The sequence below is a fragment of the Sarcophilus harrisii genome, chromosome 5 (assembly GCF_902635505.1).
Source record: "Sarcophilus harrisii chromosome 5, mSarHar1.11, whole genome shotgun sequence".
Lineage (NCBI taxonomy): Eukaryota > Metazoa > Chordata > Mammalia > Dasyuromorphia > Dasyuridae > Sarcophilus > Sarcophilus harrisii.
In genome coordinates, this window is record NC_045430.1 from 116,447,840 (window position 1) to 116,463,841 (window position 16,002).

A 16,002-nucleotide genomic window follows, 5' to 3' on the forward strand; every position below is an offset into this window, starting at 1 on the left:
TTGGCTTTCAGATGACAGTTTCTGCTCTATATTAGGTCTGAATCATACACTGATCGAGGTTCAAACTAATTTTTTTTTTTGTTATATCTCTTCCCCCATGCCTGTTTTTCTTACACCATACTACATTTTCCTTTGAATTTTTCATTCCCGTTACACACACAAGGGAAACTAGAAGGGAGTAAGGAATTTAACTGTAGCATGAGTCAGTTGACTGACTGGGAGTTGATCCAAGAGCTGGCAACCTTTGCCCTAAAGCAATAAAACAGTACCCTCCTGCCTGCCCAGGCAACCCAGCATTTCCTCACTCTTTTGTGAACCATATTTATTTGTGTTCTCATTTAAAGCCGGTGTACCAAGGAGATGAGAGCTACAGGCACATCAAAGAGGCTGTCCTAAAATGGGTTATGACCATCAGCCACTCTTTTAGAAGTCCACCTTTTAATATCATGTAAAACGACAGCATCAGATTTTTCTATTCAAGGCACAGGTAAAATTTTCCTGCTTATACCTGACAATGCTATTTTTCCAATTTTGCTCTAACTGGTAAGGAATTATACTTGTGTCTATTTTCATACTTTTTTTTCAGTCATGAAATAGAAAGGTAGGACTTAATCTAGATGAGACCTGGAAAGTCATTTAATCCAACTCAAGCCCATGGAGATCAAGTGGATTGCTCATTATCACACTAGCAATTTCAGTCTTAGGATCTGATTTCAGAGCTTTTCATTGTACCATGTTGCCTTTTCTAAAAGATAAGAATATAGCTCTCTATTTTATTACCTATTTGGTCATTTAGAAAGTTATATAGTCATTAGAAAGTCATTTAATCTTTCTGGGTCTGAGTTTCCTTATCAGTAAAAAGAGGGCTTTGGCCTAAATCTGTGATCCTCTAAATTGATAATCCTAAATTTGACTAAGTTCAAAATCCATATTGACTAAAGGACTTTTGACTCTCCTGTTTCGCAATTGTTCAGCTGATAAGTAAAGTGTTTAATTAATTTGTCATGCAGTTATCCCAACTTTGGCACAGATAAATATCACAGAATCTGATAATTGGAAGGGATCTGATGGAAAATGCCATCCACATCCAGAGAGAGAATTATGGAGACTGAATGTGGGTCAAAGCATAGTCTTTTCATATTTTTGTTTGCATTTTCTTTCTCAAGGTTTTTCTCTTTGGCCTGATTTTTTTTAATACAATATGACAAATATAGAAATATGTTTAAAAGAATTGTACAATATAACCTATATCAGATTGCTTACTCTCTTGGGGAAGGAGGAGGTAAAGGAGGGAGGAAAAAGAAAACTTGGAACACAATATCTTACAAAAATGAATGTTGGATACTATCTTTACTATTAAGATTTTTTTTAAGGCAGGGATCTCAATACCTCACAAATGGACCTAACAGCTTTTTCTTGAAGAAGTCTTCTCTTTCCCTAAAGAATACATTCCATTTCCAGATATCTACTTTTGTATAACTCTAATTTGTCAGAAACTTTTCCCAAAACCAAGTCTCAATTTATTCCTTTCAACTTTAATCCATTGCACCTACTTTCAGGCCCACCTGAACAAGTTTAATCCATCCTTCTCCATAACCCTTTAAACATACAACAGCATTTATCATCCACCCTCCTCCCAAAGTTCTCTTTTCCAAGCTAAACATGCCCAATAACTTTATCAAATGTGGAATGACTGCCAGGAAACTGGTGTACAATTCTCTTGCTATGCTTATTTTATGACTAGTTAAGGAATGGTTAAGTAAAAGACCATCATTGGCCAAAATATTGCAATCTGTTAAAATTTTGAGTCAGATTTTCACAGTACACAAGCTACCCTGGAATGCAAATAGACACGTTTTACTCTGTCCATTATATATTCAACCCATGAATGAAAAAAAAGCAAGCAGGAGTAAAGAGTCCCCTTGGAAATCCCCTGTTGCCCAAGTTTCACTAAGGAAGGGTAACTCTTTCTTAAGGAACCAGAGATATCCTAAATTTCATTCCACTACTCTTGGTCCCAAGACTCCATACCCAATTCTATCCCATGGCCTGCAGTAAAAAAAGAAATGTAAATGACATGGAGTTACTTAGGGGTATCAAAAGGAAGATCTCCTTTGTAGTGGCAAAAGCTATCTGACAAGGCTGTTAAAAGAAAGAGAAACACAATAATCTTCCTCAAGAAGTAGTATGGTATATTGGATAGTGCCCTGGAGTTGGAGTAAGGAAGACGTAAATTTGAATCCTTCCTCCAACACTAACTGTGCCATCTCAGGTAAATCCATTAGGTTCTTTGAACCTCAGTTACCTCAATTGTAAAATAAGGAGGTTGAACTTATTGAGTTCTAAGGTCTCTTCCAACTCTGACTGTGTAATGCTATGCCCCTTCAGACTTATCAAAGCTTATCCCTGGTAAAAGAAACTTTCCAATGGTGCAAAGATGATTTCGTTACAGGGATTCAGGTTTGGTTTTCCATTTTTAAAGAAAAATGAGTCATTGAGTCACTGAGTCAGATAATTTTCTGACACAGAATTCCAAATCAAGTTATTAGTAGCCAATACAATTTTCTACACATCTTCTTAATGCAACATTTCACTTTCATTAGTTACTACAGCAAAACATCTATTTAAGGGCAATTTTAATTCATTTTCAGATTCTATCTTTAGGTATAAGAATATTTCATTTCTTTGATAACTTAAAAATTTTGGCTACGAAAACCAAATGTATAAGACAAGTGTGAATGGTGATGTCTTTGTTCTGGGTGCTATTGTTTATTGATAATATCAAGTGTTGCTGTATTGATAGGAATACAATTTAGTGCATTGACAAAGCCATAGAACAAGTAATTGCCTTTGCAGTCTTGAATAATAGTCCATGGTGAGCACCTGATATGGGTCTCAATGATTTTTCAAGAGATTAAATTTATGTTGACCCAAGGTCACGTTTCAGTTGCATTCTGATTTCCTTCTGGTGTGATAAACTGTACTTTTGGCACGATCAAAGAAGAGTTGTTTCTTCTTATGGAATTGTTCCTTCTCATGGAATTGTTCCTTCTCATGGAATTGCGCTTTCTCAGAGAGTTCTGATGGGACAGCTCACTCTTCTGAAGTGTTTGGATGAGTATTGAAGGCTTCTCATCTAGCTCTCTGGCACTACATCGGGGAGCAGCCACTTTCACTGTATTGCCAAATTTGGAGTAGTCAACAGAGTATACGCCTTCCTCTTCTGTCACGATGGATACAAAGCGGTGACCCCACTGGATTTCCTCAGCAATGTAAGAGGTTCGAGCTTGAGTGGTAATGCCAGTAGTTTCAACCACTCCTTCTAAGATAACAATGACTTCTAAGTCTTGGGTGGCTAAGTCAGTAGCTGAGATCTCATACAAGGGGCTACGTTTATCAATGACATGGCAGATGATTAAAGGGGCCACCAAAAAAATATTATTACTTTCTATGGGGTTGTCTACAGGGATATCAAGTTGGTGAATAGGCACTACCTCTCCTTCAGGAGTGGTTGTTTTCTTGACAACCTGGATTCGAACAGAGGCACTAATGATCATGCTTTTCCTTAAATCACCTACCCGGAACATGAAACACAGTCTGCCATTTCTTACTGCAATTACTGCATGCCTGCTGAAAATCAACGTCTCTGCCCGTCTGTGAGCCTGAGCTGTCTTCATGAAGATACAACCCAGCATGATTGCATTGATAATTAAGCCCACAATGTTCTGAAGAATCAAAACTGTGATAGCCAAAGGGCACTCCTCTGTCATCATTCTCCCACCAAATCCAATTGTCACTTGTACCTCAATGGAGAAGAGGAAAGCAGAGGTAAAAGACCTGTAAGAAATGATATACCAGACTGTCATTAAGACAAATTCTGAATAGTGAAATAAGTTGCAAGGACCTTTATAATATGAATAAAACTATCTTTCCAAAGTCTTCTTGTATTTGAAGAAGCAAATTAGTATCTATTTTCCAGACCTCTAAGTTACTGCAATAATTTCTAGTCCATTGAGGGGTCTCTTCTTTTTAGGAAATTATGAACATATCCCCTTATTATTCAAATCCTGAACCAACAAAAACCATGTCTAGTTTATGAGAAATGAAAGCAATGCAAGATGGTTATATCCTCAAATTGAGAAGTCATTTTTAAAAATCCTAATGCAGAGGACAGATTATACTAAAAAAACTTTTTAAAAAATTGAACTTTAATACTTACACTATTTAAGTACATTAATTAAATATTTGAAGCTATTAAGCTACTTTATATATAAGTATATTTAAGTTATCGATTTTCTAAACCTCTTGATAAATCATGAATTTTAAAATAATAGTCACCAACAAACATTTATAGCATGTATATTATACACTGGGCCTTTTAGAAGACCAAGGAATACAAATATATCTGACACAATATCCATGCGAATATATACAAAAAACCAAATTATTAGTACTTATCACTTCGAAAAATAAAGTACTTGCACATAAATTATTTCTTTTTATCTCCAAAATAGTAAGCTGGACATGATAATAGATAAGGAAGCTAGCTAAGTAAGGCTAAATGACTTCTCAAAAGTCATCATTTTTAGGCTAGTAATCTTTCTACTCAGCCACACTAGAAGTATTTATGACTTTATTCATTACTACATCTACATTCAAGATATGTCACCTGTTCTCCATAATATAATGTTTCAAAATTTTTATGTTAAGGCATAATAATAATGATAAATAATAATTCACATTTATAGAGTACTTAAAGATTTTCAAAATTCTTTCCTCACAAATGTGAACAGAAACTAATATGAGTATTTTTATTCCTATTTTCAAATGAGAACCAAAGTTTGGAAGCCCAGGTGACTTATCCACAATCACACCAGTAGGGATTACACATGTCTGGGGAGTAATTCAAGGCCAAATCTACTGCTTCTATTTACCACCATGCTATAGTGCCTCAGTGAAAAATAAGCCTCAATGAGGTAATTATTCAAAATAATGCCTCACAAGAACCCAGCTGGTAATCTGCATACTCTGAAGATGATAGAGTAGCAACTAGTCCAATTATCAAGGAGAATAGCATTGCCAAATCGGTGCTCTTTTTTATTGCTTTTAAGTATCATGAACAAGCACACAAACTGTTTTTGTGTATTATTTATACAGAATTTCAAGATGTGGAATGCAGGTTCTGGGAAGTAGAGACTGTCTCATTCTTGTGTTTGTAGCCCAAGCTTCTAGCACAGGATGACATATGGAAGACCCTTGTCTTCCTAATGTATCCCATTGTCCAATGACAGTAGAGTATCCTTCAAAAAGTGGTAATAAAGAATCCATTTTTTGGTTTCAAATACTGAAGTAAAAGCAACAACATAGCAAACAATTTTTATTATATGGATAGGGAGAATGTTTATATAATAATAATAGCAAGTATCTGTTGTATGAACTGTGCTAAGCACTTTATAAATATTATCTCATTTGACCCTATCAACAACAACAATAATAACAAAACCTAGCATTTATATAGTACTTGTTATCTACTAGGCACTGTGTTAAATATTTTACAATTATCTCATTTGACCCTCACAACAATTCTGGGATTTTATTGTCCTCATTTTATAGATGAAAAATTTTTTTGCTCAAGATAATTTGCTCAAAGTAAGAAAGCAAGTTAACTAAGTCCATTATTGTGTTCTCAATCTGGAATTATGGACGTAAGTATATCATGTGACATGTTTTATGGATACCTGTGAAATACATTAACTCTAAATACTAGCTGGATTCAACTATTCTTTATGCTTTTTTGATGTTGAACTCAGCTATACAATTAGTAGAAATCTTGGAACAAATAGCAGAACATTTTCTGAATAGAATTATAATTTTTTTATATTTCACAAAAGTAAGAAATTTTTATTTTTAAATTATAGGGATTAAATCTATTTGAAAATACTGATGAGTATCCATTAAAGAATGAAGTTTTGATTTCCAATTTTTATAAAGACAGCAGGACTCATGACATATCAAAAATGAATCACAAAATATGATGGTTATTAATATTTGTGTTAAGCAGTATTTTCTCTCATACCAAAGTAGTTTCAATAAAGTCTATTTTAAAAGATTTATTAGAATCTAACTATATTGTTTCCTCCTGAGGTAGGAGAGAATACTATTAAGAAACAGAAAAAAATTACATTAAAACATATTTTACAGGATTCATTAAGGGATTTTTGCAAAGGTTATAAGTAAAATGGTTATTTTGGCATTGCAAATCCAACTCTTCAAAAGCATGTGGATCATTTTCCTACATGTCATTTAACACTCAGAGCTTTGAAAGCAAAATTATACAATATTTATCCAGTGCATAATAAGAAGTGCAAGATATTCTTTTTGTAAAAACAACAACAACAACAACAACAACAACAACAAAATACCTTAACTAAAATATCCTGATGATCTTTTCTCTTCTCTCTTCTTTCTTTTTTTTAACCCTAAGGCAATTGAAGTTAAGTGACTTGCCCAGGGTCACACAGCTAGGAAGCATTAAGTGTCTGAGATCAAATTTAAACTCAGGACCCCCTGACTTCAGGGCTGGTACTCTATCCACTGTACCATCTAGCTGCCCCCTGATGACCTTTTCTCAATTCTAATCCTTCTTGACCTCTCTGGTGCATTTGATACTGTTAACTAGTCTCTCCTCCTGGTTCTCTTGTCTGCTAACTCCTTAGTCTGCTGTGTTGGATCATCATTCATATCACACTTTATCACACAATATCACATTTGAGCATTCCCCAAAACTATGTCCTGTTCTCTGTATTAGGCCTTTTGAACTGTCATCGGTTTAATTATCATTTCTATGTAAATATTATGTGTGTGTGTATATTTGTGTAAATGTACCCAGTGTAGGCTGAGCTTCAATCCAGCTATACCAATGGCCTATCAGACATTTCAAATTAGATGTCCTACAAACATCTCACACTCAACACATCAAACTTGTTAACTTTCCCCAAAATCTACTCTCCCAAACTTCTCTATTTCAAAGGCTCCACCAATTTTCTAGTTTCCTGGGTTCATAACCTCCATGGTATCCTTGATTCTTCATTCTCCCTAAATCTCACTTGGCAAATTTTGTTTTTATCTCCATGATATCTTTCACAGTTGATGTGTAAATAGAAATATTTACACAATAACTACCTCAGTCTTCATAATCTAGTCTCTTAATTGCTTTTTCTACCTCAGACTTCATATTCCAGTTCATCATCCTTCATCCATCCATCCTTGATTATAGCTCTAGGTCATTCTCAATAATTTCAGTGGCTTCCTATTATCTCTGGATAGAATATAAACTTCTCTATTCAGCTGTTGAAGCTCTTCATAATTGGTCCCAACTTACCTTAACTGAGTTACTGTATATTATTTTCCTACCCTCACTCTTCAATTCAGCCAAACTGGCCTTTTCTCTCTTCCTCTTATACTATATATTTACCTCCAAAATCTTCAGCTTTGCAACTACCCATCCCCTAACCCTGAAATACATTCATTTCCTCTTCACAGAATCTTTTTCTTCCTTAAGCCACAGCTCAAACACCACCTTCTATATAACTTTTTCCTAGTAGCACCTAGCTGCTAGTTCCCTGCTTTTCAAACAACTTTATACATAATAAGTTTCATTAAATTACTTTGAATTTATTTTTACTTATTCTCACAATATTTATTCTGTATATGCTTATATATGTATTTGTCTCTTACTTTTTAAATGCAAATCTTTAAGAATAAAAACTGTTTCTTTCTTTGTATTTTTATCTCCCATCCTCTCAGCACAGCACCTGGCAGCAGGACAGGCATTTAGTAAATACTTGCTGATAACTGATTTTAAAATACTTTAAAAGATTTCATTCTTAAAGAATCACTTATGCATTAGTGAATTACATTTTTGTGGCAAAACCCCACATTGTTATGCTAGTAATAATAAAAGAAGTCATGTTTACTAATTCATTATTTCAGCCTATTTATTCAATTATGATCAGTGATCTACTTTTATAGATTGATCAAAAATATTTCTCACAAAATAAATATAAAATACCAATACCAAAGTTTCAATGGCAATAAATTCTTTTGAATTTACATTAGCTTTATAGTCAAGCATGTTATATCTCTAGTCATCCACTTGTGAGATGTTAATACCCGTTTTACTTTTTGTTATTGAGAAACTATTGGATTTTTATTTTAGTATAACAACATTCAGTTTAACATTTTTTTAAACAAACTTACTCAATAATAAATTGAGTGGAATAATTTAGATAAAGTTCATCTGAGTTGAATGTACAGCTTACTGTCTCTACAAACAAGTCTGTGTCACTGTACTTCCTAAGGTTAATAATTAATAATAATAATAATATCTAATAATTAATAATAATTAGTTCTTTCATTGGCTTATTAGTTACTAAGAAAGAGTAATGATTTTATCCTTTACACTTTCTTTGAGCTAATGGGAAGTTCTCACTTTCTAGTGAGTAGAAAGTACTCAGTATATGAATTTGGAATACTATTTATAAAATGTCCTGGCATTATTTTTTTCCACCTTTGTTTCTGTCAGTTAATAGTAACCTTGTGAAATTGTTGTGAAATAAGTTTTACTCAATGTTACACTGAAAACAAATAAAAATAGGAAATTCAAAACCTGCAAACCAAATATTCATATCATTTTAAATCATGAGATTTAAAATTCCCTTTTCTTAAATGTCTTGTAAATATTTTAGAAATATGATTTTTAAAACTACCCCAAGATTTAGAAAAGTGTTAAGGACTGATTTGTTTACTTAAGCTTTCATAACTAGATTTCTAGAATCTTACATATGAAAAGGCCTTCAGAAGTCATTGAATACAGTTATTCCTTAAGTATGAATCCTTTCTACATCCATCTGGAAATGAGAAGGTACCATACATACTCTCATAGACAGCTCCCTCAATGACAATTCTAGCTGAACTTTAAAAATGAATGTCTTATAGCACTTAAATATATGCTTAAATATAGAATTTCAAAAATAATTGTTCATAGCAAAATACATAAAGATGAATCCAGATAGAAAAGTGTTTGCCTTTAGGTAAGTTACTTAATATCTCTTTATGTTTTAATTAGGGATTCCACTGAACCCAATTTTTTGAACTTTTGGATGAAAATGTTAAGGGGAAAATTCTATGGTGCAATCAATTTGTCATTTGCCTCTACAGAATCATCTATATGTATTTAAAATAGAGATTATAAAATTACTGTATTGAAAAGCGAACATCTCACTTTATATTTCTTCACTCAAGCATATGCCAGAATAAAATACTCTATTAATCTTTTTTAAATGCCACATTTGAAAATGCCCAATGAAAACTCATTTTGGATCAGTCTTAAAAATATATCAGATGATATATTTCAAGACAAGGCAGGACTTTAAGGAAGATATGTATAGCAGTTTTCACTTAGTTGGGTTTTTTTTAGACATAAACTGAAAAGGAGCAACTTTGTTTTCAGATGTCCCAATTTACCTGTTGGAATTATGCTGTTTTGTTTTTGTTTGGAGAGACTGTATTGAGTCCTCCATCTTTTTTCCAAGCAACTTATGGTAAGAAGGAGTTCTTAACTGAGGATCCATGATCTGGCCACCATGGATAGACTTCAAGAGTCCTTGAACTTGAATGAGAAAAAAAATACAACCTTATTTTCACCCAACTTTGGTTTCTTTTGCAAAACTATTTAGTTTATTCCATTCATTTAAAAGCATTATTCTAAGAAAGGATTTGTATGCAGTACAAGGTCTATGCCGAAGGGGTCTATGAAACAAAAAAAAGGTTAAGAATCTGTTATATAGTGTGATGGTGTGATAGTTGACAGGGCATTTTGATCTTAATTCTTACATCAATCTCTCTTCCTCATCTGACTATATTCTTACCTGACATTAGTCACACAAGCACTGGAATCCACACCACTTTTCTCCATACCACTTTTCTCCATGTAAGCATGAATGTCACCATGGGCAAAAGCTACCAACCACCACATAATGGCAAAGAGCAGCCAGCTGCAGAGGAAGGACATGGTGAAAATCACCAGTGTGTGGCGCCATTTCAGGTCCACTAAAGTAGTGAAGATGTCTTGAAGAAAGCGCCCTTGCTCCCGAATATTCTTATGGGCCAGGTTACAGGCCCCACTCTTGGCGATAAAGCGAGCTCTAGGAAGCCTGTCTCTGATGCGTGGCTTGCGCAGGTTCTCAGCAGCAATCCGGGCCAGCACATACTCTTCTGGAATAATACTTTTTCTGGCCAACATCTTTCTTTTATCATAGCCAACTTATATTATAAGCTGCTTCTTCACCTATTTTCTTCTCTCTGATTTGTCTTCCTACATAGGGAGAAAGATGATTTTTTAAAAAATCTTATTTCCTTATCTCTGTAATACTTTTATTCAAATAATCCATGTCCATACATTGGAGAACTGATACCATTATCTTTATAATTTAAATAAAATTTACTTTCTTGCCTGAATATTGGCTATTAATTACATACCTGTAAATTAATATGGAAAACTGGGCCATTTTTCTGGATCATTCAAGCAAAATTCTGATTTGTCCTAAATATCTGTTTCAGATGGAGATTTTTGGCCTGGTTTTTCCTCTTTATTCTCAATACAATCATTTACAAACTTCATTTAAAATAAAACAAACCAAACAAGGACCTTCACCCTCCCTACAGAATTTTCTGAATATATTTGTTAATAAGATTTCTCATAATCCTAATAATCAACAAATTCTGGAACTGTAACTAGACCAGTAAAGAATGATAATTCACATTGAATAGTTATAATGAAATAGCAATATCCACAGGACTGGAAGAAAATTTCCTTGAACGTTTTTTAGAAGCAGGCATTGTCTAAGAGGCATTATTCTTGCATCATAATAAATCATATTTTCGTTTTTGATAAAATAATATACACTAACCGGCCTTCAAACTTGAACTGCAAATTAAACAATCAGTTAAATTGACAAAGAATTTTATTCCAACTATAGGATTTATGCAGAAATTAAGGAGTAGTTACAAAGAGAATAGGATGAAGGAACTTTGGTCAAGGTAAGGGAAATCCTAGAATTTATGGGACATGAAGTACATGTCAATTTTTTTACCTTCTAGATGAAAGATGAAGAGGGAAAACGATGCCCCCTGACCCAAGAAAAAGGCTGAAACTTACAGGAATCTGTTGCAGCTGGAACAGCTGGAATCCTCACCCTCGCTGCCGGCTGACTACCAGTCAAGTCACTGAAGCTTCCATCCATCCCAGTGCAAAGAAGCAGGCTTTTTACTCGTCACTAAGAGGACAGATCTCGGAAGGAAGAATCAAAAAGAATAAAAAGGTACAAATGAACTCTAAGTGCGGAGGAGGAAGCGGAGGTAACGGCACCCCCCCCCTCCCCAAGCTTAATTATCTTCCTTTTGTGTATGGGATTGGGGGGGTAGAGGACGGAGGGAGTAAAGATAAAGTTGGGGGAGGGGTGGTGCTCAATAAATCACCCTCTGGGTTAGTAGTTTGACATGCGCCAGGGTTACAAAGCTATGGAGCCGAGGAGCAAGGGGATAGGAAGGGGGGCGGGGGACGGCTGAGGCGAGAACCCGGGAATTTCAGGGCAAGGCAGAGGGGAGTGCGACCCGAAGGGGAAGGATGGGGAAAGATGAGGGCGGGAACCTCAGAAGAAAGCTCATTTCCCTGTAGCCCCAGCCTCTTGCCGCCTCGCGTGGACTCACAAGTATTTAAAAGACTCCCGGCAGACAGGGGGAGGACATTTCGGATTTCACTGACGTAAAGGAGAAAGTTGGTTACTTTTCTTCTCTCTCTCTTTCTCTCTCTCTCTTTTTTTTTAAACCTAGAAACAGACGTGATACTTCAAGCAGCCAAGGAAAGACCAGAGAATGTATACAAAGAAGGCTTCCAAATTACATCCTAAGATTTTCAATCTAGAACTAAACGAAACTTTAAGGTTTTCTGATTCTGATTTCTGATTCTGATCAGAGAGGTTAAGTGTATTGCCCAACACCACACAGAGGGCAGAAAAGAGATTTAAATCCAGATCCTCTGACCTCAATGTTAGCACTTTCCCCACATCCCACAAACTCTAAGTCATAGGACCTAGCAGTGAAAGGACTTTAGAAATCCTAATAGGATTTCTTTTTTTTTTTTTTTTTTTTTTTTTGGCAGATGAAGAAAACAAGGATTGCTGGGTTAAAATGGAAGTAGGTGGCAATATGACAAAGAAGAGGAAAAAAACAACAACAACTAAACAAACTGCTGAATGAATTGTAATTCAAATCCAGGTCCTTTAACTATAGATGTTCTCTCTTTCCTCTTATTAGATTGCAGTCATGTACTATGCAGGTTTTTTTCCCCTAATGAGGAAATTGTACTCTAAATAGAGACACTTGCAAGCTCAAAGCTGACTTGAACTTGCAAAAGGCCAATTGGCTTCTGAGCCAGACCTGTCTGGATCAGACCACATGGAAGATAAACCAACATATTTGCGCTGGTTTTGCTATTAGGTTTTAAAGGAATAAGGAAAAGAGGAAATTGTATTTTACCTACCACAAAGTCAAGGCTTCGGATTTTGACATTAATTTTTGGAACTTTACAGTATCTTCTAAATCTAAGGATCTGAAGGACACAGAATAAACAATGTGTTCATTAAATACTAACTGGCCTAAGATTAGACTTGAATGAATTCAAATGTGCTGTTTCTTATAGATGAATTCATTTAACTCCTTCAGAACTTGTTCTCATAGTATTATTGGCAATATTCTAGTCCACTTTTCTTAAATATATGCATTTAGCTCCATTGGTAGTGGCAGGTAGACACTCTTCCAGCAAGGAGACCAACGTAATTGGAGAAGATAAATAAGAGAGTATACAGGTTAAAAGGGAGCCAAGAGGCTAAGTTATGAAGAAATTTCAATGCCAAATAGAGGATTTTATTTCATTTATTTTAAGTTTTTTTTGGTGAGGCAATTAGGGATAAGGGACTCATCCAGGGTCACACAGGAAGTGTTTGAAGCCAGATTTGAACTCAGATCCTCACAATTTCAGGGCTTGTACTCTATTCACTATCTAGCTGCCTCCAAATCTTTCTATTTGATTATTTTCTATTTGACTCTGGAAGAGATAGGGAGCCACTGTAGTTTATTGCGTAGAACTAGGACATGACATGATTAGATTTGAACCTTAGGAAAATCACTTCCACAGTTAAATGGAAGATGAGTTGAAATGAAGATTTGTTACAGGACAAACAACCAGTAGGCTATTTGAATAGTTCATAAGTGAGGTGATGAGGGTGCAAACTAGGATCACAAGGAAGCATATTCTAGAGATGTTTCAAAGATAAAATCCAGAGGTTTGTCAATACAATCCTCCCAGATGGGCAGGACAGGAGAGTGATAGTGAACAGTCAAAGATGACAGGTTGGGAGTTAAGGGTTCTGGGAGGATGGTGATATTCTTAATGATAACAGGAAATTATTAATGCTGCTTTTCAAGAGACCTTATCTGATTACCCCAGTTGTGAAATTCCTCATCACCTATACTACCCAATATTCTGGGAAATAATTCTAAATTTATTTTTAGGTCCTGTATTTACTCCTCTATCAACATATACTACAACACTACCATAAAATGTGAACTCTTCAATGACAAATATTTTATTACTTTCTCAACTATACCTACTGACCTCTCTGGGTTCATTTAGGTCCCTATTAAAATTCCTTTTACAGCAAGACTTTTTCACCCCCTCTTAATTCTACTGCCTTCCCTCTATTCATTATTTTCTGTTTATCCTGTATATAGCTTGTTTTGTACATATTTTTTGCATATTGTTTTCCCCATTAAATTGCAGGTTCCTTGAGCAATATCTATCTTTTGCCTCTTTTTTGTATCATTTTGTGTTTAGCATGGTGCCTGCACATAGACATTTAATAAATGATTATTGATTGATTTTATATTTCTTTCCCCAGTGCCTAGCACAATGTTTCATTCATAGTTATCGTTTAATAAATATTTGTTGATAACTATCAGTTGAATGACCTATTCATGCTGAAGTCATGCTGCTTTTTATGAGCAATGCTTCATTTTTAAATACTTTTTAAATGAAATGTACTAGAATTTTACCAAGATTTAAAGTCAAAGTAATTAATCTACAGTTTGTAGATTTGATTCCACTTCATTTTTTTAATGGATCGCCCCTTTTCATTGCTCTGCTTTCAAATATCTTTCAAATGTCACTGATAGCAATTAAATAACACTTGCAGTTCTTTTTAGTCACCAATGATCTAATTAATTCTTGGCCAGATAATGTGAGATCAACATGTGCGGTTACATCCTGTCTTGCTATCTTCTTATTTCATTTTGGGTATCAACTCCCTATTAGCCATATTTGTTCCATCCTTTCTAGTCCAAAAGTCATTCTTCATGTCAGGAAAAAAAAAAACAACAAAAAAAACCTTGACTAGCTTCTTCTCTCTGTTGTCAGTTACTATCTTCTCACCCATCCTTAGCAGTTATCCTATATATTAATAGATAACTCTTAAGGAAACATTTTCTTTTTCATTGAAAGTTCATTTTGTTAGTTTAGTTATTAAACCCCTAAATATACCACATAGGCTAAAGTTTAGGAAAATAATTATTTTCTTAATTTTTCTTTCTTTTTTTTTTTTTTTTTAGGCATTAGGATTGATTTGAACAGAAGTGACAACTATACACTAGAGACTACTTAGTTTGATCATTGAAGGCAATTGAAAATGTTTGCTGAATTAAATATTCCCAGTTTTTATTGTAATAAAGGAAGTTAGTCAGGAATTGTCCACTTTCCATGTCAGAAAAGCTTAGGAATCAGATAATAATTGATTATTACAGATTTGGGTATTTATTCATATGTAGGTTGTCTGCTATTTAGTTCCCCTGAAACTGCTTCATCTGGATGAGACTCTGTTTTGTAACTTTTCCAATTCATTTTTTTACTTCCATCATTTTGCAGATTTTCATTTCTAGCAAGAGCTGAAATCTACAATCCATCCACCTGCAAACAAAGGAAGCCACTACTGAGCAAATGGTTTGACCATTATTTCAATTGCTTTCTTAGCAAATATAAGCAATGAAGAAAAAAAAGAAACTGAAACAAACCCAGAATTTCCTATGATAATAAAGGATAAAGGTGCTAGCTAACCTTCAGTTTGCTCCTGTTTGTGGATTTTCAAATGTTGGATTCCCATCCTTTTAGAGCAGATTCCAAGAGTCTCCAAAAAAGGTTATGAGGGAGTTTTATGTGAGAAGACCAAAGAAATGGTTGTTTGGTCTAGTTGCTTGGTATTCTGCTTTATTAGTGTCCTCATTTAAACCACTTTGGAACATGCTACTTTGGAATCAGCTTAATAAAAGTGTTACATAAACTAGTAATCAAAACAGCATGTTAGAAATTCACTTTTGTGGAGTTTTCTTGAAATGGGAGAAGCAGTTTAACTTTTCTTGGTGGCAGGAGGTAGCAATGTAGTGTGGATAAAACAATGTATTGGGATTCACAAGGTTTAACTAGCCATATGAGCAATCAATCAATTGATCAACAAACACTTATTTAGCACCATCAATGTTCCAGGCACTATAGTGGATACTGGGCAACTAGATCAAAAATGTTCACTTATATTTTATCAGTGAAGAAAATATGTACATGTGCAAGAATATAAATAAGAAATATGTAGAATAAATATTAAATGAACATAAAATAGGTAGAAAGTAGGGAGAAAGGACAGTAGTAATTAGGGTAATCAGGGAAAGCATTATGTAGATGGTGGGACTTGAAATATACTAGTGGTTTTATGAGATGTTAATTAGGAAGGAGTAAATTCTAGGCTTAGAGGATGGCCAATATAAGGACACAGAAATGGGAAGTGGAGAACCTTGTATAAAGAACAGAGAGAAGTCCAGTTTGATAGACCATATAAAGAA

At 34.5% G+C, this 16,002-nt stretch overlaps 1 protein-coding gene and 1 long non-coding RNA gene across 2 annotated transcripts; one reads left to right on the forward strand and one right to left on the reverse strand.

Annotated features, from left to right (window-relative positions):
- The first annotated feature begins 383 nt into the window (after positions 1-383).
- LOC111721068 lies at positions 384-12,204 on the forward strand. The gene is made up of 3 exons (XR_002770436.2): positions 384-487; positions 11,161-11,381; positions 11,893-12,204. It is a non-coding gene; the product is annotated as an uncharacterized LOC111721068 (long non-coding RNA).
- Positions 2,620-11,341, reverse strand: KCNJ8 (potassium inwardly rectifying channel subfamily J member 8). Its single transcript, XM_003771156.4, has 3 exons — positions 11,219-11,341; positions 9,930-10,375; positions 2,620-3,837 (listed from the first exon to the last, which is right to left on the reverse strand). The coding sequence occupies exons 2-3, from the start codon at positions 10,301-10,303 to the stop codon at positions 2,937-2,939; spliced, it is 1,275 nt and encodes a 424-aa protein (XP_003771204.1). The 5' UTR covers positions 10,304-10,375; positions 11,219-11,341; the 3' UTR covers positions 2,620-2,936.
- Positions 12,205-16,002: the final 3,798 nt, after the last annotated feature.

What these genes read in the sequence shown, in the direction of transcription:
- KCNJ8 (XM_003771156.4), bottom strand. Translation starts at nt 10,303, where the DNA reads ATGTTGGCCAGAAAAAGTATTATTCCAGAAGAGTATGTGCTGGCCCGG. An exon ending in GCTTGTGTGACTAATGTCAG is followed by an intron (nt 3,838 to 9,929) that starts GTAAGAATATAG and finishes CATTTCTTACAG; the next exon opens with GTCTTTTACCTCTGCTTTCC.